General features: G+C 44.5%; 1 protein-coding gene across 2 annotated transcripts in view; it reads left to right on the top strand.

Annotated features, from left to right (window-relative positions):
* Positions 1-2,281: 2,281 nt before the first annotated feature.
* aprt (adenine phosphoribosyltransferase) overlaps positions 2,282-24,825 on the top strand; it is a 42,554-nt gene continuing 20,010 nt past the window's right edge. For both annotated transcript variants that reach the window (XR_007964999.1, XM_052081181.1), the window contains exons 1-2: positions 2,282-2,503; positions 9,918-10,021. Coding sequence is in view for 1 of the 2 variants with exons in the window: in XM_052081181.1 (XP_051937141.1) it covers positions 2,415-2,503; positions 9,918-10,021 (193 nt within the window). In the remaining variant the exon portion in view is untranslated. The remainder of the gene's footprint in view (positions 2,504-9,917; positions 10,022-24,825) is intronic.

Here is a 24,825-nt window from a genome sequence, read left to right on the forward strand (position 1 = left end):
CTTATACTGTACATTGTTTTCTGAGAGGCAAAGAGGCTTGTGTTGGTGCTGAAGAAGGTGGCTCTCACTTGACTCATAGGCTTTTGAGTCACTTGAGACTGCTGGAGGCGCGGACGGTACAACTGAGGTTTTTAAATTGGAGAAAAACATGGTGATGGGCAGTGCTATGACGTTCATTTTGTCTTCTTATTCGTTGAAAAAGTTCTACAGTCTCTTTTGTAGCAGACAATGGTCTTTTTTAGTGAAGAAGAAGAAGCTAAGCTCCATCTGAACTTTCACTGCTTCCTCGTGACATGTTTAAAAAACAGATGACTGGCTAGGGAGACGTGGCCCGGTAGTCCAGTGGTTAGCACGTCCAGACGTTAGCACCGGGTTCAATTCCAGCTCCGGCCTCCCTGTGTGGAGTTTGCATGTTCTCCCCGGGCCTGCGTGGGTTTTCTCCGGGTACTCCGGTTTCCTCCCGCGTTCCAAAAACATGCATGGCAGGCTGATTGATCACTCTAAATTGTCCATATGTGTGAGTGAGGGTGTGCATGGTTGTTCGTCTCTGTGTGTCCTGCGAGTGGCTGGCAACCAATTCGGGGTGTCCCCCGCCTACTGCCCGAAGACAGCTGGGATAGGCTCCAGCACCCCCGCGACCCTCGTGAGGATGAAGCGGTTCGGAAGATGAATGAATGAATGAATGGCTTGGGAGACCTTCAAAATAAAGCATCCCGACCTGGTCAAGGCCACCGTCATCGTAGCAATGTGTCACTGTTGATGGTGCCATCTCCGGGGAGGGACGAGTGCATTACTTCAGCGGTGGTAAGGAGTTGGGGCGCAGCTTAACTAATCAAAAAAAGTTATCACAAGAACAAAAAAAGTTAGCGCAAACACAACACTAATATAGAGTATGTGAGAAAGTCAACAGCATGATGAGACACAGGGGAAGGGGCACTCATTCAAGGCCAATAATGCGCCTTGAATCCAGATGAATGCAATGAATTTTTAATTTGCTTGCTACTTTCATCAAAAAGTACAATCCATTAGGTCAAACATCGTCACAAACTAGCAAAATTACAAAATGATGCAGCACTTAAAACTAACTAAAAAAATCAATTACTATGGCAGTAACTGATAGAGTGGATCAAAAACTGTAACAGATTTGATTCAGCAGTTGAGACAATCAACTCGCTGTCTTTATTCAATATCATCTGACTTTTTCAAAATGATTGTGAAATCTGTTAGAAGTGAGTTACAGCAAATAATCAATGGCACACTTTAGTTAGGCAAGTTTCCTGAACCCCTCAAAATAGCTGCTGTCAAGCTTCTTCCAAAAAAAGAGAACGATGGACGTCTTTTGTTAGCAAATCAGATCATCTCAAACCCTTCCTTTTTGACCTAGATTATCATGAAAATGATTTTTAATCAACTCAGCAAATTCTTTAACTCAACTGACTTTTTGATAGATTCCAATATGAATTTCAACCTCAAAACAAATTTCAACCAGAAACAGCCTTTATTAAAGCACTAAATGATACAACATTGAACACTGACATAGGGAACGTGTCGGTGCAGGTCTGATTGGGTCTCAGTGCAGTATTTGACACATTTGACCATGAGATAGTCTAAACAGATTGGAAATATGGGCGGGATTAAATCTAACAATGCTAAAATGGTTTAGGTCCAATTTAGAGGAAATTAGTTTGTGACCGCTGGAAGTTTTGAATCAGTTTGAATGACCATGAAATGTGGGGTGTCTCAAGTGTCAGTCCTTGGAAGTCTGTTTAGTTTGTATATGTTACTTTTGAGTCAACAGCTTCTGAATGCCAGTGTTTGTCCTTAAAGTTAGGCCAATTTGTTTGTTTGATTGTTTAGTCATGAAACAGACGAAAAACTCAACAACAGCTGGATGGACCGCCATTTCTTTCAGCTAAACCAGAACAAATTAGAGGTAATTGTTTTGGGCAATAAAGAAAGGAGGATTGCTATTATAAAACACTTGAAGTCACTGTCTTTAGAAGCCAAAGACCAAGTCCGAAATCTTGGAGTGTTACTGAAAATTATTCTACTGGTTGATAAATCACTGAATAAGTTGGGTCCCGAATATTTAAATAAATGCTGATTGAATATAAAACCTGAGATCCGCAGATTTTGGTTAAAATTGTGGGAGCCAGAGTCGCGCACTGAAGTCTAGGCAAAAGACTCATGGGCGTCGTAAAACAGTGGGGTTCTGAGAAGAACCTCACAGACTGTGCGGCGATTTAGTGATCTGTTTGAAGTCCCGTGAAGGAGGCTTGTCGTTTGTCCAAGTAGGCTTGCCGTACACTTCTGGTGCAGTTATTTTTCCGAATGCAGCCTGGTTGGCCAAGGTCAGTCAGTTATCAACTCACAACAAACTTCATACTGCAGCGGGATCAGTGCTATTCAGTTTAATGGAAGGACGCTCAGAATCCAAAATTCAACTGGTTCGTCGACATATCCATTCTTTTCCTGACTTTCCGAAGAAGGGCATTTTGTTCAGGTAACTGGACTATAATAGTTTTAACATGAATATATTACTCCGATAAATTTTGGTGCCTTGTGGTAGTGACCAAAGAATTACGAAATAACGCTACAAAACGTGCATTAGTTACTGATCTCCAGTTTAATTTTTGGATGAACCACGTATGTGCACAAGTTACCCGGAAACTCTCCTTATGTCGTCAAAAAAGATACGCCCACCCACTGAAACATCTACGATGCTGTATATTTCATATGTAACTTGCCACATTTCAGAGGCCTCTTATTCTATAGGTGTCACGTTGGAAAGCTGTAGTTAACCCCAGATCTACAGCCCTCACAGGATAACAAATTTAAAATTTTTAGGAATTTTTTTTAAAACGGTCAAAAATGTCATCATGTTCACATCAACTTGTCTGGACCCAGGTCATCTTGCCACATTTCAGAGGCTTCTCATTCCCAAATGCATAATCAGATTCGGACGGGAGGTGTCATGTTGGAAAGCCGGAGAGCTGTAGTTATCCCCAGACCTACAGCCCTCACGGGATAACAAATTTTAATTTTTAGGATTTTTTTTTTCGAAACGGTCAAAAATGTCAACTTGTTGGAAATAGGATCATCTTGCCACATTTCAGAGACCACTTATTCCCAAATGCATATTCAGATTTGGACGGCAGGTGTCACATTGGAAAGCTGAAAAGCTGCAATTATCCCCAGACCTACAGCCCTCACGAGATAACAAACTTTCGATTTTTAGGAATTTTTTCAAAACGGTAAAAAATGTCAACGTGTTGACATCAACTTGTCGGGACCCAGGTCATCTTGCCACATTTCAGGGGCCTCTTATTCCCAAATGCATAATCAGATTTGAATGGGAGGTGTCACGTTGGAAAGCCGGAGAGCTGTAGTTATCCTCAGACCTACAGCCTTCACGGGATAACAAACTTTCAATTTGTAGGAACGGTCGAAAATGTCAACATGTTAGGCATTCAGGCCAACTTGTTCGAAATAAATTTAACATGACAATTTTCAGAAGCCTTTTATTTCAAAATGCAAAATCGGATCCGGACGAGGGTGGTCTGGGTGGAGAAAAGAAGGGTGCTGGATTCCTTCCTTTAGGATGTTCTATAAATGGGCGAAAAGATCAACATGTTAGAATGCAAGTCATGTCAGAACGCAGGCCATCTTGTCACTTTTCAGAGGCCGACGTCAGATCCGAATGGTCTTGTTGGATACTTGCAGTGCTCTAGTGTCCTGCAGGTCTGGTTTGATTGAGAGATAACTGAAATTCATTTTCAAGAATCTTTTGAAATTAGGAGAGGAGCTCAAAATGTCATATTTGAGAGGCATTTTAATTGGTAATGGAATGTTCAATCTGAATGCCTGTACTGAGGTTGGATACCTAGGGTGCCCGAGTGTTCATCATTTCAGATGACTACACTTGGTTCGATGACAACACTGGTGAACAAAGAGCAGGTAGCCTGTTGAATATGATGTATGCCACTGACACGATTGTTACTTGTTTGGAATTATTTTGTGTGGAAGGTTACCGTGTTCCGTGTCGATATAAATAAAAGGGGTGGAGCTTCCCTGTGTTCGTCTGACAGTGACGGTGCGCTGAGGCACGTAGAGAGTTCAGCAGTGCAGTGGCAGCGACCACACTGAAAATAAGAAAATGTCTCCAGTGTTGTGCCTCGAACCAAGTGTATTCATCCAAAATGATGTCTATACAAAACCAGAGAGAGACTTCCGGGCAAGAAGGACCAACAGAATCAACATAGCCTGACCACTGCGTTCAAAGCAAACTTGAGAAAAATGAAGTATGCAACCATGGCTTGAATCCACTATCGGCTGAATAGTTTACCTTAGATGTGCACTCAATAATTTTATATTGCTCTGTTTTGATTCCCTAAAAAGAGCATTTAAAGCAGCTGTTGTGTGACAAAACATTTTATTTATTTATTTATTTATTTATTTTTCACTGTTGTTGATGGACAGTAATATTGTGGGAGAGATTATGTGTGAATAACTGCTCCAAGTGAAAAATGTTCATGTAAAATTGAAAATCTAAATTGTTGTTTCAGTAAATATTTGCATTTTGCACATAGAAGACTGATCCATGATTCCATGTTGATGAGAGCATTAAAACGGGAGAAAATAGGACAAAAAATATAAAAGGAAAATTAGAAACGATACAAAATGTGTGAGTAATTATGTGTTAATTATGACAGTTGCATTTTTAATCAAGATTAAATATTGTAGGCGGCCCGGTAGTCCAGTGGTTAGCACGTCGGCTTCACAGTGCAGAGGTACCGGGTTCGATTCCGGCTCCGGCCTCCCTGTGTGGAGTTTGCATGTTCTCCCCGGGCCTGCGTGGGTTTTCTCCAGGAGCTCCGGTTTCCTCCCACATTCCAAAAACATGCGTGGCAGGCTGATTGAACACTCTAAATTGTCCCTAGGTGTGAGTGTGAGTGCGGATGGTTGTTCGTTTCTGTGTGCCCTGCGATTGGCTGGCAACCGATTCATGGTGTCACCCGCCTACTGCCCGAAGACAGCTGGGATAAGTTCCAGCACCCCCCGCGACCCTAGTGAGGATCAAGCGGCTCGGAAGATGAATGAATGAATGAATTAAATATTGTAATCGTTTTAAAGGATCTTGCCCAGTGTCCAGGACCCAGTCCAGTGTGGGTCCTTGGGCAAGATCCTCCACGCTAATGCCTACCTCATACAATGATGAGAGACAGTAAAATGAATGACATGCCGGCTCAGACGTCGCCCGGCCAAACAAGGTCTACATCAGGTGCTGGGGAACCAGAGCACATTGATGAGAAATGGGCTACTGGAAGGGAGATGGGCGAGATGCGATAACATGGCTCAGTTGGAATGCTACTACTCAAGCAACCCAAGTCAGAGGGTTTACATGCAGAGAATGTGGGGTAAATGGTTAACCTACTTTGGTTTTGAAACCCACAGTCACGGTTGACCATGAGTAGCTCAACTAGCTGAACTAGTAGCTCAGTGTTCCAACATCAACAAACGGCAACTGCTGTCACAACTTCAGATTGATGAGGTACAACGCAGGTTCCATGGTGAAGGGCCCCAGGCTGCCAGATCAGAGGAGGAGGTCATACCAGAGATTGGGAGGCAAGACCCAATGTATGCAGATGAGATTGGGTGGCCAGCCCCAATGAATGAAATGCAGAGCGAGGCAGCAACTGACCTGAAAGCTAAGATCATGGCGAGAATGAAAGCTGGGCAACCTAGAAACCGATTACAACGGCTATGTAAAGTACCACCTGAAAGTCTCATGGAAAGTGTGAATGCAGAACTGTGGGGAATTCCGTACCGTAATGATCACAGAAAACAATGAGCTGATATACGCTTCACCATCAGTGATGCTTGAGATGCTTGGCTATAAGAGCAACCATGGAAGCCATGAGATGCGTTACCCACCATGGGAAAGACGGATGGAGGCTAAGATCAAGGCGACTCGGAAAGATGTTAGTCAATTGACGGAGGCCCAGAGCAGTGTGAGGAAAAGGCAGATACCCGAGAGGTACATCCAGATGACCATACCTGAAGCACTCGAAACTGCCAAACAAAGGCTCCAAGCCTTCTCCAGCCACTTAAAGCGGTACACGAAAGAGAATGAGGCCAGACAAATAAAACAGGCTGTTCGCAACACAACCTGCGAAAGTGTACGCTCAGTGGCAGGGTCCTAACAACAGAGCTGACCCACCAGGACTGGAAACTGAAAGGTACTGGAAAGGCATATGGGAGAAGGAGGTTGCACATAACAGCAGTGCACAGTGGCTGGTGACCCTGAGAGAGGAGCACAGCAACCTCCCTGAACAGAACCCAGTTACCATAACAGTGGCAGACATACAGGAAAGAGTCTCAGATATGAAGAACTGGACAGCACCAGGCCCGGACATGGTCCACACTTACTGGCTAAAGAAACTCACAGCACTCCATGAGCGCCTAGCAGCACAAATGAACCAGCTGCTGAGGGATGGGACTCACCCAGGATGGCTAGCCGAAGGGCGAACGATCCTGATCATGAAGGATCCCTCAAAGGGTGCAGTCCCATCCAACTATCGGCCAATAACCTGTCTCTCCACAACATGGAAGCTCATATCAGGCATCATTGCGGCTAAGATAAGTGGACACATGGATCAATACATGAGCTAAGCGCAGAAGGGCATTGGTAGAAATACCAGAGGAGCCAAACATCAGCTCCTGGTTGACAGAACAGTTGCACAAGATTGCAGGTCCCGACGTACCAACCTGTGCACCGCCTGGATTGATTACAAGAAAGCCTATGACTCGATGCCACATACATGGATCACTGAATGCTTGGAGTTGTATAAGGTGAACAGGACCCTAAGAGCCTTTGTTGCGAACTCGATGAGGATGTGGAAAACCACACTTGAAGCCAATGGCAAGCCTGGCATATACCAAGGTGATGCACTTTCCCCACTGCTGTTCTGCATAGGACTGAACCCCCTAAGCCAAGTAATCACCAAGACAGGCTATGGATACCGCCTTAGAAATTGAGCTACGATCAGTCACCTCCTCTACATGGATGACATAAAGCTGTATGCTAAGAGCGAAAGGGACATAGACTCCCTGATCCACACAACCAGGATCTAGAGCTGCGACATCGGGATGTCATTAGGGCTTGGGAAATGTAGTCGGATGGTGACTAAGAGAGGAAAGGTAGTCCGCACTGAAGGGGTCTCACTCCCTGAAGGAACAATAGCAGACATTGAGGACAGCTTGAAAGGGGCTACGGCCAAATACCTCCATCAAGTGAGGCAAGTCCTAAGAAGCCAGCTCAATGGCAAGAATAAGACCCGGGCAATAAACAGCTATGCCCTGCCAGTGATCAGATACCCTGCAGGAATAATAAGGTGGCCAAAGGAAGAGATTCAGACCACGGACGTTAAGACCCGAAAGCTCCTAACCATGCATGGAGGGTTCCATCCCAAATCCAGCACCCTGAGACTGTACGCAATCCGAAAGGAAGGAGGCCGGGGACTAGTGAGTGTGAGAGCTACTGTCCGGGATGAAACATCCAAGCTCCATGAATACATCAAGGAGAAGGCTCCAACGGATGACGTACTCAGAGAATGTCTCAGACAATGGGGAACAGAAGATGATCCGCTGGAAGAGGGACCATCATGGGAGGACAAGCCCCTACACGGGATGTACCACCGGACCATAACTGAAGGGAACAACATCGGACAGCTCAGTACAGAAATGTGCAGTGCTGGGAACAGCAAGGATACTGCGCAGAACCCTCAAGCTTCCTGGCCTCTGGTGAGGACCCGAGCTGAATGAGGGACGGACACCACCCGAGGGGGGTGAGACAAGAAATTTTTATTTTATAATATATATATATATATATATATTTACAGTATATATATGAGAGATGGAGGTGTTTGAGGTGCCTCTTGAAAACTGAGGCAACATCACCACCTCTACCAATGGGGCAGTGTTGATCGAGGTATTTGTATCCAGTGGATTGGCTTGATTTAAGGCAGGGGTGCCCAACCTTTTTGGACCAAAGATCTACTTTTCGATCAACTAACCTCCCGGGATTTACTCTCAGATCACAGGCTGCAATTGCAGACTGCTGAGCGCTAACAATTTCTGGTGACGTAATCACGCACCACCATAAATTCAAGATTTACCTGCTTTATTTCATTATTATTTTTTTTTTACGTGTGAAAATGAGACTGATAGGATGATTAGGGTGCAGCGTACATTAAACACAAAAAAAATATATTACTAACATGTACGAAGACACACAAATGGTTTTTGGTCTTTTTTTCTCCTCAACACTCCTCGGATCTACTTGGGACCTGTCTTACCATCTACCGGTAGATCAGGATCGACGTAATGGGCACCCCTGATTAAGGGAATCAATTTGGCGATGCCAGGTTTCAGTGATACAGAAGACGTCCAGATTATATTATCCATGATGAAATCATTCTGAATAAACTGTTTGAGAATTTGCTGCGGCGCATGATGTTGTGTGATGCAAGGAGCAGAGCGAAATGTGGAGATAATTTAACCCCTTAGGATGAGGGATTATTTTTATCAGAAGTCTGATGTTTAATGTAGATGAGATTGTGTGCATTAACCCTCGTAGTGCACCGCTTGCGATAAATGTAAAATGATGTCTTTGAATCAAAGGCAAAGGCATTCAGAAAAGCACAAGAGAGCTGAAACGTATGGAGGGGTTCTAAAATGGCCTAAATTTCATGACGTCACCGTCTGATAATTCTCAGGGATTGCAGCAATAATAAAAAAGGTTTTGATACCGTAATCTTTGCAATTTACATGTTTTGCACCATAGAGACCCATTATAATTCATATTTTTGAATGCATCGTAAACCTAATATGTATACATGCATTTCACGCGATTTTTACGTCAATCGCTTTGTTTTCGCTTGGACACACGTAAGCGTGCCACATTGTTGGGTTGAGGTCATTCCAATTGTGCAACTTTTAGGTGGCGCCAGAGGATCGCAAATGAGTTTGCCTTTTTGCAGGAGGCTTCAAACCAATGCGTTTTACATGAACACGTCCGGTCGGGATTGTTAGTAGGGCTTGTTTGGGACCTCCAGACACAATTTTTTTTTCCTTTTACAAAAAATAAAGAATAAAAAATCCCAAAGAACTAATAAAAACTATATATGTATGGATAGCACAGATGCCTCTGAACATTTTGAGTGTTTGAAAAAAAAGAATGTTTTTATAACACAAAATACATAATTACAAAAATTGTAAAATGCGTAACAAGGCTTTTTTTTAATTAAAGCACAGAGGTGATGTATTTTAGACGGAGCTAGTATGATTGAAATAACAGGTTTGATGTTCTAAGGAGCCATGGGAGGAGGCAGTGTGCACAGGGGCCATTTGAGCACTGGTGTCAAACTCAAGGCCCGGGGGCCAGATCCGGCCTGCCACGTCTTTTTCCGTGGACCGCAAAAGCAAATCACGTGTATCAACTTGCATGATCCTTGCCAAAATCTGAACTAAAATGTCAAATTGTCATGTGTAATAATGTTGATATTTTGCAATAATTTTGTTCACCACTTTCCACTCATTTGAACAGGACTATGACAGTTGACTGATTCCAAAACTAGTAATCCATTAATTTTTTCTGCATAAGTAATAATGCGATGAGACATTTTTGTGGTTTCACTCTCTGATGGTACACAAAACAATCTTGGAGTCATATGCTGAACAGGAAGTCTGCCAGTTTGAATTTAATTTACAATTTGGCATGGCCTTGACTACAAAAGCCCCTGAAGCATGACCCACATGATCATATCTGATCAATATTTGACAGATTTGATGAGTCTAGGCCTGAAGACATCGACAAATATCTATGCGCATAATGTAATGTTTTTGGTCTCCTGCAGAGATATATGTCCCATCCTGAAGGATCCAACTGCCTTAGCAGCTGTTATTGACCTGTTTGAAGAACACGTGAAAAACAAAAACTGGGGCGTTGACCTGATTGTAGGTAAGAAACCTCACCTCTCAAAGAAAATTACTGTCAAATGTAAAAGATGTGCTTTAGAAGGGCTCTGTTCTTGTTGTCTTTGAAGACCTTTTGCTTCTCCTCCCAAATATTTTTATTTTAAATATATATTGTATTTTCCACACTAAAAGGCACACTGGATTATGTGGCGCAACTTCAATGAATGACCTACTTTGTAATTTTATTCACATATTGGATGCCCCAGTTGCGTTCACACGGCACTTTCTGCGGCCGTGCAATACTCAACTCAACTGTATTTATAGAGCACTTTCAAACAGCCAGCACTGCATACAAGGTGCTGTACAATACGCTAATAATAATGCGGAAGTAAAACATGCGCATACTGTATGTAAAGTGTAATTACTTTTCCCCGCCTTGTTTGTGATATGTCGAAAAACCATGGTTTGTACTTATCCAGACAAATCAACGCTGTGGTCTATCAGACACCGTAAAAGGATGGGAGAGAGAAAGTGTTGCAGTTCCGAAACAAAGAGAGCTGTCCTATAGGTTCTTTTTAAAACATGCACTTTATTAATTTGTTTAACTCAAACAACTACAGGCACGTCCTTCTCTTTCTCCGTCTCCGTGCCTCCCTGCTCGAGAGACGTTCAATGACTGAACCCGAACACGTAAATCAACAATGACTTCAATGAATCTCAGAAAAGCAAACGTAATGTGCCAAACAGAAAACCAAGAGAGGAAATCACAAAATAAATTCTATGGGTAATTTTGCGCGGCGAGGTGAACACACAACAAAGAAACAAACAACACAAACAACTCCAACACAGTCCAGTCTCCTACAAAAGGAAAGATGACGGAAGTACAACAGAGCACAAAAGCAATGCATTCTACCCTTATGTAATCAACTCTTCTCACGCGTAGCGAGTCTACCCCTGTAGCGTTCACACGTCCCATTATATATCGGTGCTGCCTCGCAAACTAGCATTTACTCCGGAGTAAATTTTTAAACCACCTCCTGAGCAGGATTGAATTTTCTCCGGTTTAAGCTGTTTTCAGGGGCTACACCGGTATAACTTTAAGTGTGAACGCTCTACGGGGGCAGCCTCGGTGCTGCACCAGAGTAAAAGTTGCCGTGTGAACACCCCGAGAAGTTTGTTATTTATTTCTTTGATGTGTATTCACAAACAATGAAATCACAAAATAAATCCTGTTAGGGGGGCACTACAATTTATTTTGTGATTTCCTCGCTTGATTTTGTGTTCTGATGCATTATTTTCAGTTTTCGTAGTTTCATTGAAGTAATCGTTAATTTACGTTTTTCTGAGGCGGTCATGAACGCCTCTTGAGTTGGACGAAAGAAGAGAAGGCACAGAGACGGACAAAGACGTACCTGTATTTGTTGAGACTGAAAACCATGAATAAATGGTGCGTTTTAAAAAACACCACCTCAGCTCCCATTTTTTCAGAGCAACAAAAACATATTTAATAAAGCAGCTCTGTCGCTGGTGCCACTTCTCGTGGGCATAGAGACCGATCCTTGAGCCGCAAACTCAACCACAGATGGAGCAAGGGAAACCGGATACCAGGGGGGCACCAGCTGCCCGCTGGTGTCATTGAATGGGCCCTGGCCCTTTCCATTTTGGACAGTCCAACCGCTTGTAGTAAACCTTGTCACCCAGTTCATACTTCGCATCTGTGTGACGCAGCCCTTTCTTGAGTGCTCCAGTCGCATCCAGTGCTTGTTTTTACTTTCATTATAATCTCAGTTAGCATTTGATTGTGTTGTTCTAACAGCCCATTACTCCAAGGACTGTAGGCAGCTGTTGTCTTCACTTCAATGTTGAAATTCTCAGCCATGTCTCTCACTTCTTCATTGTTGAACTCCCCACCATTGTCACTGAACAGTCTTTTTGGGGGGCCGTGCACACTGATCCAGTCATGTATAAAATGCTTCACAATCTCAGAGGACTTCTTGGTAGTCAGGACACTTCCTGCGCTGAAACGAGTGAGCTGGTCAATAATATGTAGGTACCACACTCCTGGCTCGAGCTCATGCAAATCCACAGCAACAGTTTCATTGTATGTTGATGCAAGTGGTAAGCCAACAGCAGGTTTTGGTTTGACACGGCAATATTTCTTACATACCTCACATTGACTCACTACCTTATGTAGCAAGGTGACACAGCCAGTGTCCTTGTTGCCAGAAGTACTTAAGAGTCTATGCAGCTTGTCAGCAGAGGCATGTCCAAATTGCTTGTGGAGCTTCACTAAAACTCTCATCTTTTCATCGGTTTTCATTTCATCTGTTATTGTCAGTATCTCATCTTCAGTAGCCGATATGGGCTCCATGTTGTCATTTATATTGTCACTGGCCAAAATGCTAACACAGTAATGTCCAGAGCTAGTAAAGTCCAGTTTAACAGGCTGCCTGAACATTACTGCACTGTCATGCTCCATGTCCAAAACAGTTCCAGCTCTTTTCAGTGATGCTTTGCTCAAAAGCAGTGGAATTTTGACAGGTACAACTTCAGTTTCTATGTGACACTTTGTGTGCCCAATCGTAGCCGGTATCTTCACACTTTTCACCGAATAGACCACTTTTCCATCTCCAAACTTAAATGGCCTGTGACTTGGCTTTTCTGTCTCTCTCATAGTATTTGCATTATTCTTTCCCAACGCCGTACAATAGTGTTCAAGCCGTTGTTGTCCACAGACTGTTCTAGTACAAGCAGTGTCTATTATAGCGGTGCCAAAACATTCTGTCATTAGTATTTCTGCATCTGTAGGCAATTTCTTGGTGAGCAGTGTAACATTACACTCATCCATTTCCGTTTGATCATCCTCCGTTATTCTTACATTCTCACTTTTGTGTGGGCAGTCTTTTGCCCAATGAAAGGTGCTTTGGCATACTGCAAATTTCGATCGCCGTCCATACTTGTCAAGCGGATTAGTGCCGATCTGTGGGGTTTTCTGTCGAGGGTTTTTTTTTGCCAGTCACCGCTCTTTTTTCTTCGCTGCTCCGTAGGATACACTGTTTCCTGTTTAATGCCCTCCGTCCCCGCACTCGCGCCAAATATCCTCTTCAGCGCCGACTTCATATTAGCGAATGTTAAGTCACTGCATGCCTCCCACATTCCAAAAACATGCATGGTAGGCTGATTGGACGCTCTAAATTGTCCCTAGGTGTGAGTGTGAGTGCGAATGGTTGTTCGTCTCTGTATGCCCTGCGATTGGCTGGCAACCGATTCAGGGTGTCCCCCGCCTACTGCCCGAAGACAGCTGGGATAGGCTCCAGCACCCCCCGCGACCCTAGTGAGGATCAAGCGGTTAGGGAGATGAATGAATGAATGAATGAAAGTCACTGCATGCTGTTAAAGCCAGTTATCTGTCTGTCCTATCCAGGCGCGCCGTATCCAACAGCTTGAAAGCTAAAACAGCGTCGAGCAGCTCCATTTTGTATTTCCACATATGTGAATATCGCGGGCTTGCTTCTTCTTCTCCAAGTCGGTGACTCTTGTCCAAATTCCGAATTCATTCTTCCAGCTCTATTAGGGTTTTCCCTCTTCAAAAGGTGGCGGGATTCTGTAGTTGCTAACCATCCTCTGCTACCAGTGTTAATCCGAATAATAACTCCACTTGTATGATGGTCGTAGAACTCTTTATTTTTGCGACTGTCCACCTTAACCCACAGAAGGATCACCTCCCACACATTACATAAAACCCGTGCTATATACCCCCTTCCTCAAGGCAACACTGCCCCCTAGAATTCTAATATTGTAAAGGTTATCACTAAAAATAAAACAACACCTGCTGTAGTCCTTGAGGCACCACTTTTGCCCCCCAACAGAAAGCTTTGCACCTCTCAGTTGGCCATCGAGGACCTGGCAGGACAGGCGATTGTCGGGCATGCAAATGGTGTGTCTGATCCACTGAAGATGTTTGTTCGCCACGGCCGCTTCCATGCAGATGGAATTGGTGCTTTTACGGATGTCTGTATGGGGAACTCGATCTTCCCAGGACAGGCCAAGAATTTTTTGCAGGCAGCGAATGTGGAAGGCTTCCAGGGTAGTAATGTGCCGGCGGTATGGGGTCATTGACTCTGACCCATAGAGCAGAGTGGAGAGACATACTGCATTGTACACGGCGATCTTGGTACAGATCTTCAGGTTTCGGTTTTCGAAGACCCTGCTGCGTACGCGACCAAACGATGATGATGCTTTATAGATACGGGTGTGGACTTCAGTGTCAAGGGAGCAGTTTGAGGACAAAGTGGAGCCAGGGTAGGTGAAATAGTCCACTACGTTTAGTGGAGTGCCATTAATGTGAAAGCTGGGGGATGTGGAAGTTGGGGTAGCGAGTTGGAACATGACCTAGGTTTTTTTTTTATGTTGAGCTGAAGACCAAAGGTTTGGTACAGACTGGAAATGGTGTCCAGGGTGTGCTGCATAGAGTTTGAGCTGTGAGCTAGTATAGTGCAGTCATCAGCATACTAAAGCTCACAGATCTGAAAGATTTTTATCTTTGTGTGAGCCTTGAGCCGTCTGATGTTCAAGAGGCTTCCGTCTAGGCGGTACTCCATATGGACACCGTCTTCATGTCCCATGCCATGGTGGAAGAGGCACGTGATGGCAGATACGAGGGTGTTAAAAAGCACTGGAGCCAAGACACAGCCCTGCTTTACCCCAACGTTCACCTTGAAGAGCTCTGACTGGAGTCCTCCGATGAGCACTCTGGCTTTCATCCCATCATGCCGCTGCTGGAGGATGCAGAGAAACTTGGGTGGCACCCCAAGTTTAGAGAGGTGTTTCCAGAGTAACTCACGGTTGATGATGTCAAAGGCTTTGCTGAGATCGATGAAGGCTTTGTATAGGTCCTTGTGATGTTCTCTGCTTTTCTCCATTAGCTGTCTTAAAACAAAGATCATGTTTGTTTGTTTATTGAACATAAAACATATACAGTAATAATTTGACAGAAAATAAGGTAGATAAAAAAGTAAAAAGAAAGAAATCAGTCTTTATTCAACACAGTTATTATGTTCAAGGGAGTAGGATGAAGTAAAAAACTTATCTAGTCCTACCCCGTTATGTGTTTATATCTACTAAATCATTTTTATATCAATCAGAAAAGAAAAAGTAAGAAGAAGTCTCCATTAAGGCTCATACTTCACCCTTAACCGTGATATTTTTACAACTTTTGGTTTGTATCAGGATTATATACATCCTCACCCTGGCACTCTTGTGTCAATTTTCTCTTGTATTCATAATGGATATTTCAATACCTTTCTCTATTTATCAACTTAGTTCTGATTTATAATTATATTTAATGTTTAGAATTTATCATTTTAACTCTGATTGATGTAGGTTGTTTGTACTATTTTTTTAATTAGTTTTTGAACTCGGCAAGCGATTTACTCATTTTCAGGTCCGTTTTGAGATTATTCCACAGATTAACACCTTTGCTAGATACACTTCTTTGCTTGATGTTTGTTCTTGTTTTGAGTTTTTTGAAAAAGTTGGTACCTCTTAATTCATAGTTGCTTTCTCGAATTTCGAAAAACTTCAGAATGTTTTGGCAGAGCAGGTTATTGTGTGCTTTGTACATTAATTGGGCGATTTTAAAGTCAACCAGGTCATAAAATTTCATCGTATTTAATTTGATAAATAGTGGATTTGTGAGTTCCGTATATTTTGATCTATTAATGATTCAAATTGCTTTTTTTTGTAGTTTGAGAATAGGGAGTGTGTTTGTTTTGCGGGCATTTCCCCATATTTCCACACAGTAGGTTATATATGGTAATAATAATGAAGAATATAATGTGTACAAAGATCTCTTATTTAGCACTTCCTTGGTTTTGTAGAGGATCCCTACGGTCTTGGCTATTTTTCTTTTTACGTTATCGATATGTGGTTTCCAACATAGTTTTGAGTCTATTACTAATCCGAGAAACTTGGTTTCATACGCTTTTTCTATTTCAATTGAGTTTACCATAATTTTAGCTTGATGTTTGATTGGTCTTGTGCCAAAAACAATTAACTTCGATTTTTTCAGGTTAAGTGACAATTTATTTCTGTTGAACCAGTTCTTTAATTTAATTCGTTTTCTACGGTTGTCAGGAGCTGTTTCAGATTTATTCCAGAACAGTAGAAAGTTGTATCATCAGCAAATAGGACACATTTAAATTGTTTTGAGACCTTGCAGATATCATTTATATATAAGATGAATAGTTTTGGACCAAGCACTGACCCCTGAGGAACTCCGTGAGTGATTTTCAGTTGATTTGTTTTTTTATTGTTGAGTTGCACGTACTGATATCTGTTTTCTAAATAACTTTTTATCCATTTATAAGCTACACCTCTAATGCCATATCTTTCTAGTTTTTTCAATAATATACTGTGATCTATTGTGTCAAAAGCTTTTTTTAGATCTAGGAAAACCCCAACAGTAAATTCTTTGATGTCTATATTAGTGGCTATTGCTTCTACAAACTCCATAACTGCCATTGAGGTGGTCCGTTTTTCCCTGAAGCCATATTGATTCTCACTTAACAGCGCATGCTTTTGTATAAAGCTATCAAGTCTGCGAGAAAATAGTTTTTCTAATATTTTTGAAAATTGTGGTAGTAGTGATATTGGTCTATAATTTGTAAACAGATGTCTTTCTCCACTTTTATAGATTGGAATAACTTAAGCAATTTTCATTTTTGATGAAAAGATACCAGCTTTGAATGACAGGTTGCATATGTGTGTGAAAGGTCGCACTACATATTCTATAATCTGCTTGATTATTGTCATATCAATATTAAAGCAATCAGTTGACTTTTTATTTTTTAAAGTTTTTATAATATTTGATACTTCTTGTTTTACAGCAGTAAGGAACAGCATGGAGGATTTTTTTCTACATATCTATTTCAAACAAGTTTGTTGGATCAGGAATTTGTTTTGCTAGGTTACTGCCGATGTTGACAAAATACTCCTTAAATTCAGTTGCTATTCCTGCAGTTTTTTTCAAAATAGTATTTTTGCCTCTGATAAAATACTCTGGATAATCCATTTTTTAGGACTATTTCTGATTACTTGGTTAAGTATTTTCCATATTTCTTGTGTTACATTTATTCTGCTCCAATAGTGCATGATAATGATCTCTTTTACTGGTTCTTATAATATTTACTAGTTTATTTTTATGGGTCTTATATTTTTTCTGCTTCTTCAGTTCTGAATTTTAAAAACAATTTATATAAATTGTTTTTCTTTTTACATGCGTTTTCTATGCCTTTTGTTATCCATGGCTTACTTGGGTCTTTATACTTTTTGGAGACTTTAGTTAATGGAAAATGTTTATCATACAAGGAGATTATGGTAGACTGAAATACTTCAAACACTGTATTTGGGTCTTCGTTTGAGTAGACCTCTGTCCAGTTTTGTTTTTCTAGGTCTTGCTTAAAGGCATCGATGGAACGTTGGGTTCTTAATCTTATTTCTGTTATACGAGTTGTTGATTTAGCTTTTCTATCAAAATAATTATGAAAAACTGCAAAAACAGGTAGGTGGTCACTTATGTCAGTAATGAGAAGTCCACTTTCCATTTTATGATCAATATTATTTAGAAATATGTTATCTATTAATGTGGCCGTGTCAACTGTTATTCTGCTAGGTTTCAGGATTACTGGGAAAAAGCTGTTGCTGTACATAGTATTTATGAAGTGAATGAACTATATCGATTTCAAGAAAGCCTTCGACAGCATCCACCGGGAGTTACTGTGGCAGATCGTCCAGCTGTATGGTGTACCCCTCAAGTACATCAACATCTTCAGGTCATTGTACCACAACTCAACCTGTTGTGTCAAAACCAACAGTGGCACAACTGACGATTTTGACATTGTCACTGGTGTAAGACAGGGTTGCATTCTGTCACCCCTACTCTTCATTATCATAATCGACTTTGTGATGAGGAAGTCCATCACAGGAGCAAAAGTTGGCATCAAGTGGGGAGGGAGCAGACTAGCTGACCTGGAATTTGCAGATGATTTGGCCCTGTTATGTCACACCCAGCCGGCACTCCAGGAGTTGACCAATAATCTGTATGAGCACGGAGTTAAGGTCGGTTTGCGAATTAGCCAGGAAAAGACCAAGGCCATGGCCGTCGGACAGCACCAACACCTTCAACCACTCACTCTACACCAACATGACATAGAGTACATTGACAGCTTCACATATCTTGGGAGTAACATCTCAAATACAGGTGGTGTGGAGAAAGACGTCAACAGTAGACTTGGTAAAGCTGCGGGAGTGTTCCAACGCCTCCGCAACATCTGGTCATCGAAAGCCATCACTACGACCACCAAGCTACGCCTCTATATGTCAGTGGTTATCCCAACAGCGATTTACGCCTGTGAGACATGGATGAAGACAGCCAACATAACCAACAAGTTAGATGTCTCCCATCGGCGTTGCCTGAGATCCATCCTGAGGATCTCATGGAGAGACCACATCACCAACGAGGAGGTGATGAAGAAGGCAGGAGTGCCTGAACTGTCAGACATTGTCTCTGAAAAGGAGAAGTACTCCGACTGCCAAGAGAGAGACCGGCAAGTGTGGCCATGGACTGGATGCCAGAGGGTGGAAAGAGGAAGAGAGGTAGGCCACAGAAGACGTGGAGACAGACTGCCAAAGAAGACCTCAGTGAGATGGGTGTCAGCTGGCATGGAGCAAGAAGGGTCGCCAGTGACCGGACCAAATGGAGGAAACTCGTCGCCCAATGTTCCAAATAGGAACGGGCGGAACTCACTAACTAACTTTTATAGAGACTTCTACTGTTTAAGTGTATTACCGAAAGTGCATTTTCCAATTTTATATTAGTGTTGAATTGTTCATCCAGGTAATAGTCAGAGTTTGTTACCCTTTGTTGTTGAAGAAGTTATTGTCTGGGTCCAAATTGTTCTTGGGATCGAATGGCTTATAGTCAATATCTTCAAAGGGTTGGAAGTTCATGTTTTTGGGATGTGAATATCCCGTTCCCACGCGGTCGTCGATGGCTCCCTCACGGCCGTCGTTGGTTCCCTCGCTGTCGTCGCTCGCTCTCTCGCCGTCATCATTGGGTCCCTCGTGGTCGCTGGCTCCCTTGCGTTCGTCGCCGACTCCCTCACGCTCGCCGGCTGGCTGCCTCCCGGCTCTCTCACGTCCGCTGGCTGGTTGTCTCCCGGCTGCCTCAGGCTCGCTGTCTCCCGGCTCCCTCGCGGTCACTGGCTCCCCTGCAGTCATCGCTGGTTTCCTCTCGGTCGTCTCTGGCTCCCTTGTGGTCGTCGCTGGCTCCCTCGCGGTGGTCGCAGGCTGGTTGTCTCCCGGCTTCCTCACGGTCGCTGGCTTCCCTGCAGTCGTCGCTGGCTTCCACGCGGTCATCACTGGCTCCCTCACGGCCGGTCGTCGCTGGCTCCCTCGGTCAGTAGGGTTGGAAGTCATCAAAGGGTTCGAAGTCCATGTTTTTTGGTGTGTGAATTTCCTGCTTCAGTAGGGTCTGTTGTGTTGGAGTACTGGTACGGGGGTGGACGATAAGTTTGTTATGTCTTAAGTAGGCAGTTTCCCCTCTGTCACATGCAGCTTTTAATTTTGGGAGGAGTTCTTTTCTTTTTTGTGGTGCGGCATCTGTAAAGTCTTCGTTGATGTAGATGTTGGAGCCTTTTAAGTATTTAGCTTTTTGTAGGATCCTTGATCTGTCCTTGTATTTTAGAAATTTCACCACAACTAGCCTTTGTCCCGGTCTTCCAGGTTCTTGTCTTCCTGTGCGGTGAGCTCTCTCCACCTCAATTTGCCCCTGTATCAGCAGCTTCTCCTTGAGGATTTTTTGAACTTTTTCCTCTGTTTCAGTCCACGTTTCTCCCGGTTTTTCCTCAATTCCATCAATTACTAAGTTGTTTCTTCTTGACTGTCCTTCCAAGTAGTCCACCTTGTCTGTTAATACAAGCATGCCGTCACATACTTTGTAGAATTCTGTTTGCATGTCTTTGGAATGGCCAGTTTGACTGATTAGATTTGTTTTTAATGTCGTCTACCTCTTTTTGGGTAAAGTTGATGCTGGTTTTTATTTCTTGGACTTCCCTGGTAAAAGTGTCAAGTCGTGAGTTTGTTGAGTCTATTATCATCTTGACAAATCCTTTGAAATTTTCCTGTTGTTGTTGCAAGAGTGCCGTAAAAAGCTCTTTTTGTTGCTGGAGTAATTCGTTTACTTGAGTGAGGGTCAGGGAATCCTCTTCCTGCTTTGTGTCTTGCTTCTGTTTGGGTGGCATTTTGTCGGGTCTCGCTGCTAGCCGGTTGTATGCTAGTTTGTGACGTGTCCAGTGGGCTTGCTGCTGGGTGTTTCTAAAGTGGCAAGTGGGTTTACCAGCTCCCTCACGCTCGCTGGCGTTTGGTTGGTCTCTGGTCGTGGGTTCCAGCTGCGTAGCGACTTTTCGCAGTTAGCTTCCGTGCTAACGTCCGCGGTTAGCTTCTGTGGTAATGAGCTAGCGTTTCGTCCAGCCCCCTCTTCACGTCGCCAATTTCTACACACGCGCTGTCACCATTTTTCGCTCTGTTCTTTATTTTCAAATGTGGGAAAGCTTCACACGAGAGAAATGTTGACTTTGCTGTTGCTGCTCCTTCTTGCCTCTCGGCAATGCGTAGCAACTGAGCGGAATGTGTATCTAGTCTTCCGATAGCCACACTGAGTTTCTGGAAGCATACCTTCTGAGATGTGCTCGACCAGCCTGCCGAGCATGATTTTGGCCAAGATCTTTCCTGCGGTGGAGAGGAGAGAGATTCCTCGGGTACGATGTTAGCATCCTTCCAATCCTGCGGGACGGTCCCATGTTCCCAGGCGCGTGATGAGATAACCTACGTGTTTGAAAACCTCTGCGGGCATGCCATCAGGTCTAGCGATTTTGTTATTCTTTAGGCCTGCAATGGCTTGCTGGGTTTCAGAATAAGATGGTGGGGTGTCGAGGCTCATGATTGTTGGCAGGTCTGGAAGATTGTCCAGAATGTGTGAGTTGACAGGGTTGGTGCGATTCAGAAGATTTTCAAAATGCTTTGCCCAACGGGCAAGGATCTCATGGTGGTCCTTGAGGAGTGCAGAGCCATCAGCTGATCGGACTGGAGCAATTGCCCGCTTCTTGGGACCATACAGTGCTTTGATGGCATTTTAGAAGTCCTGGGTGTTGTTACAGTCTGCCCGGTTTTGGATCTCATTTGCTTTCTGCACCCACCAGGTGTCTTCCATGATACGGAGTGCTTGCTGGGTCACTGTTCTAACTGCAGTAAAGGTGGCTTCACGGGTGAGAGATGTCGGCCAGGACAAGAGAGCTTTATGGGCCTCATGCTTTGCTTTCAATAGTGTATGTATCTCGATTGAGTTGGAGTCAAACCAATCCTTGTTGTGTCTCCTTGACTGGCCAAGCACCTCCGAGGCTGTACTCTGGATAGCCTGGTGCAGAGCTGGCCAGTCACCTGATTCCTCTGGGATCTTGTCAAGGTTTTCAGTAAGGAGTCGCCGAAGGTTTGCTTTGGTGGTGGGGTTGTTCAATGCTGCACAGTTGAGCCTTTTGTTGAGAGCTGTCCTTGGATGACGGGGTTGAATGCTCATGAGGATCTGACCATGAGGTGGTCAGTCCAACACTCAGCTCCGCGCATGACACGGGTGATGAGGACATCCCATATGTCCTTTTGACGGACAATCACATAGTCCAGAAGATGCCAGTGTTTGGAGCGGGGGTGCTGCCAGGTGGTCTTAAACCTTTTTTCATTTGTAACATGGTGTTAGTGATGACCAACTGATGTTATGCACAGAGGGAGAGCAGATGAAGGCCGTTGTTGTTCATTTTTCCCTTTCCCACCCTAGCAGTGAAATCTCCCATGACTATGAAGCTTGTCTGTAGCCGGTGTTTTCTGCAGGATGGTGTCCAGAGCTCTGTAGAAATCCTCCTAAATATTGTGCTCGGCATTCAGAGTTGGTGCGTAAGCACTGATGAGTGTGGCGAAGCGTCCCTTTGCCAGGGGAATGTGCCATGTCATCAGCCTTTCATTGATGCCGGTAGGGGATTCTGGGATGCGCTTCAGCAGTTGGGACTTCACAGCAAAGCCACCTCCATGGTTTCAACGAGTGCCTTCAGGGACCCCTTTCCAGAAGAAGGTATACCCTGCACTAACTTCTGTCAGGGAGTCCTCTCCATGTAGTCTGGTCTCGCTGAGAGCTGTGATATTGATGTTATACCTCGTAAGCTCTGTGGCCACAAGTGCTGTCCTCCGGTGGGGCCTGTCAGGAGTTTCAGCCAGGTCCAACAGTGTGCGGACGTTCCATGAAGATTTGCGGAAGAGGGATGCTCCGATGATTGCGTTTTACCGTCCGGAGTGTGGAGAGCAGACAATTTTTAGATCACTTTTTCTAGGTCCCTCCCCATCACAGGGTTGAGCAATGTGGAGCTGCTCAGTCACAATGGAAGCTGCCGAAGAGATGCACTGCTCCATCCCGCAGTGTCAATGACCATCACTCCATTGCCGCCTGTGTGCATGGTTTGGCTAGGCACTCCCAGCCACATACTTGGCCTGTGGCCACCGCCTTTCCACATCGCCACAGGATTAGGGGGAATGCAGGGTGGGAGATTTGGTGTGGGGTTCGGGCAAGAAGCTTGCGCAGAGGTTCGGATTAAGGTGAGGGTGTGGGTGCACTGTCCTCACTCCCACCATCTTCACTCATCCCAGGTGGTTTCCCGTGGCATGAGGGGACCCATTACGACATTCTTCTGGCAAGGGTTGCAGGGGGCTGCCGGTAGTCTGGTCTGTTGGACTCCGCCTGTGCCTGCCCCCAGGTGCCGGTTTGCGATCACTCTTTTTCTGGCCTCTACCCTTCAACCTGTTCGGTTTGGGGGACCCTGCCAGGAATACGGGACTCTGCCGACATGGCTCTAGGGGTCATGGAGACGTGCAAAGTGCCTCACCACGATAAGGTGGTGATCCCATCGAGGCACACCACGTAATAACTCAATAACGTTAAACTCTCTTGCCGTGTTCTATTGCATGTCTCCAGAAAGGAGCCATTTTGGGGTTGACATATTACCGTAATGACCATAAACAAGGCGCTGTGAGCTTTTAAGAAAATGGAAGACTTTTAGGTGCGCCTTTTAGTGCGGAAAATACGGTGTGTGTGTGTGTGTGTGTGTGTGTATATACTCTGTCTGTGCGGGTACGTGTGAGTGTGTGTATAAAAAAACCCAAAAAACCTCTTCTCACCCCTTGGGTGGTGTCCGTCCCTCATTCAGCTCGGGTCCTCTACCAGAGGCCAGGAAGCTTGAGGGTTCTGCGCAGTATCCTTGCTGTTCCCAGCACTGCAAATTTCTGGACTGAGATGTCCGTTGTTGTTCCCGGGATCTGTTGCAACCACTCATCTAGTTTGGGGGTCACTGCCCCGAGTGCTCCGACCACCACAATCACGACTGTCACCTTCCAGGCTCTCTCCAGGTCCTCTCTGAGCCCTTGGTATTTCTTGGGTTTCTCGTGTTCTTTCTTTCTGATGTTTCCATCACTTGGGACCGCTACATCCACTACAACGGCTTTCCTCTGCCCTTTATCTATGATCACGATATCTGGTTGGTTCGCCATTACCATTGTCAGTCTGGATCTGAAAGTCCCACAGGATCTTCACTCTGTCATTCTCCACCACCTTCGGAGGTGTTTCCCATTTTGACCTTGGGGTTTCCAGTCCATACCCCGCACAGATGTTTCAGTAGACTATGCCAGCCACCTGGTTATGGCGTTCCATGTAGGCTTTCCCTGCCAGCATCTTACACACTGCAGTTACGTGTTGGATCGTCTCAGGTGCCTCTTTGCACAACCTCACCTTGGGTCTTGTCTGGTGTGGTACATCAGGGCCTCAATGGCTCTGGTGCTCAGGGCCTGCTCCTGAGCAGCCAGCATGGAGTGCCTCTGTGCTATCCTTCAGGCCAGCCCTCTCTAGCCACTGATAGGACTTCTTGAGATCAGCCACTTCAGTTATGGTCCGGTGGTACATCCCCTGTAGGGGCTTGTCCTCTCATGATGGTCCCTCTTCCAGCGCCTCATCCTCTGTTCCCCATTGTCTGAGACATTCTCTGTGTACGTCATCCGTTGGGGCCTTCTCCTTGATGTATTCATGGAGCTTGGATGTTTCATCCTGGACAGTGGCTCTCACACTCACTCGTCCCCGGCCTCCTTCCTTTCGGCTTGCGTACAGTCTCAGGGTGCTGGATTTGGGATGGAACCCTCCATGCATGGTTAGGAGCTTTCGGGTCTTAACGTCCGTGGTCTGAATCTCTTCATTTGGCCACCTTATTATTCCTGCAGGGTATCTGATCACTGCCAGGGCATAGCTGTTTATTGCCCGGGTCTTATTCTTGCCATTGAGCTGGCTTCTTAGGACTTGCCTCACTCGCTGGAGGTATTTGGCCATAGCCGCGTTCCTTGTTGCCAGTTCGAGGTTGCCATTGGCTTGTGGTATACCAAAGTACTTGTAGCTGTCCTCAATGTCTGCTATTGTTCCTTCAGGGAGTGAGACCCCTTCAGTGCGGACTACCTTTCCTCTCTTAGTCACCATCCGACTACATTTCTCAAGCCCGAATGACATCCCGATGTCGCTGCTGTAGATCCTGGTTGTGTGGATCAGGGAATCTATGTCCCTTTCGCTCTTAGCATGCAGCTTTATGTCATCCATGTAGAGGAGATGACTGATTGTAGCTCCATTTCTGAGGCGGTATCCATAGCCTGTCTTGGTGATTACTTGGCTTAGGGGGTTCAATCCTATGCAGAACAGCAGTGGGGAGAGTGCAT

The sequence above is a fragment of the Hippocampus zosterae genome, chromosome 11, assembly GCF_025434085.1.
Source record: "Hippocampus zosterae strain Florida chromosome 11, ASM2543408v3, whole genome shotgun sequence".
Classification (NCBI taxonomy): domain Eukaryota; kingdom Metazoa; phylum Chordata; class Actinopteri; order Syngnathiformes; family Syngnathidae; genus Hippocampus; species Hippocampus zosterae.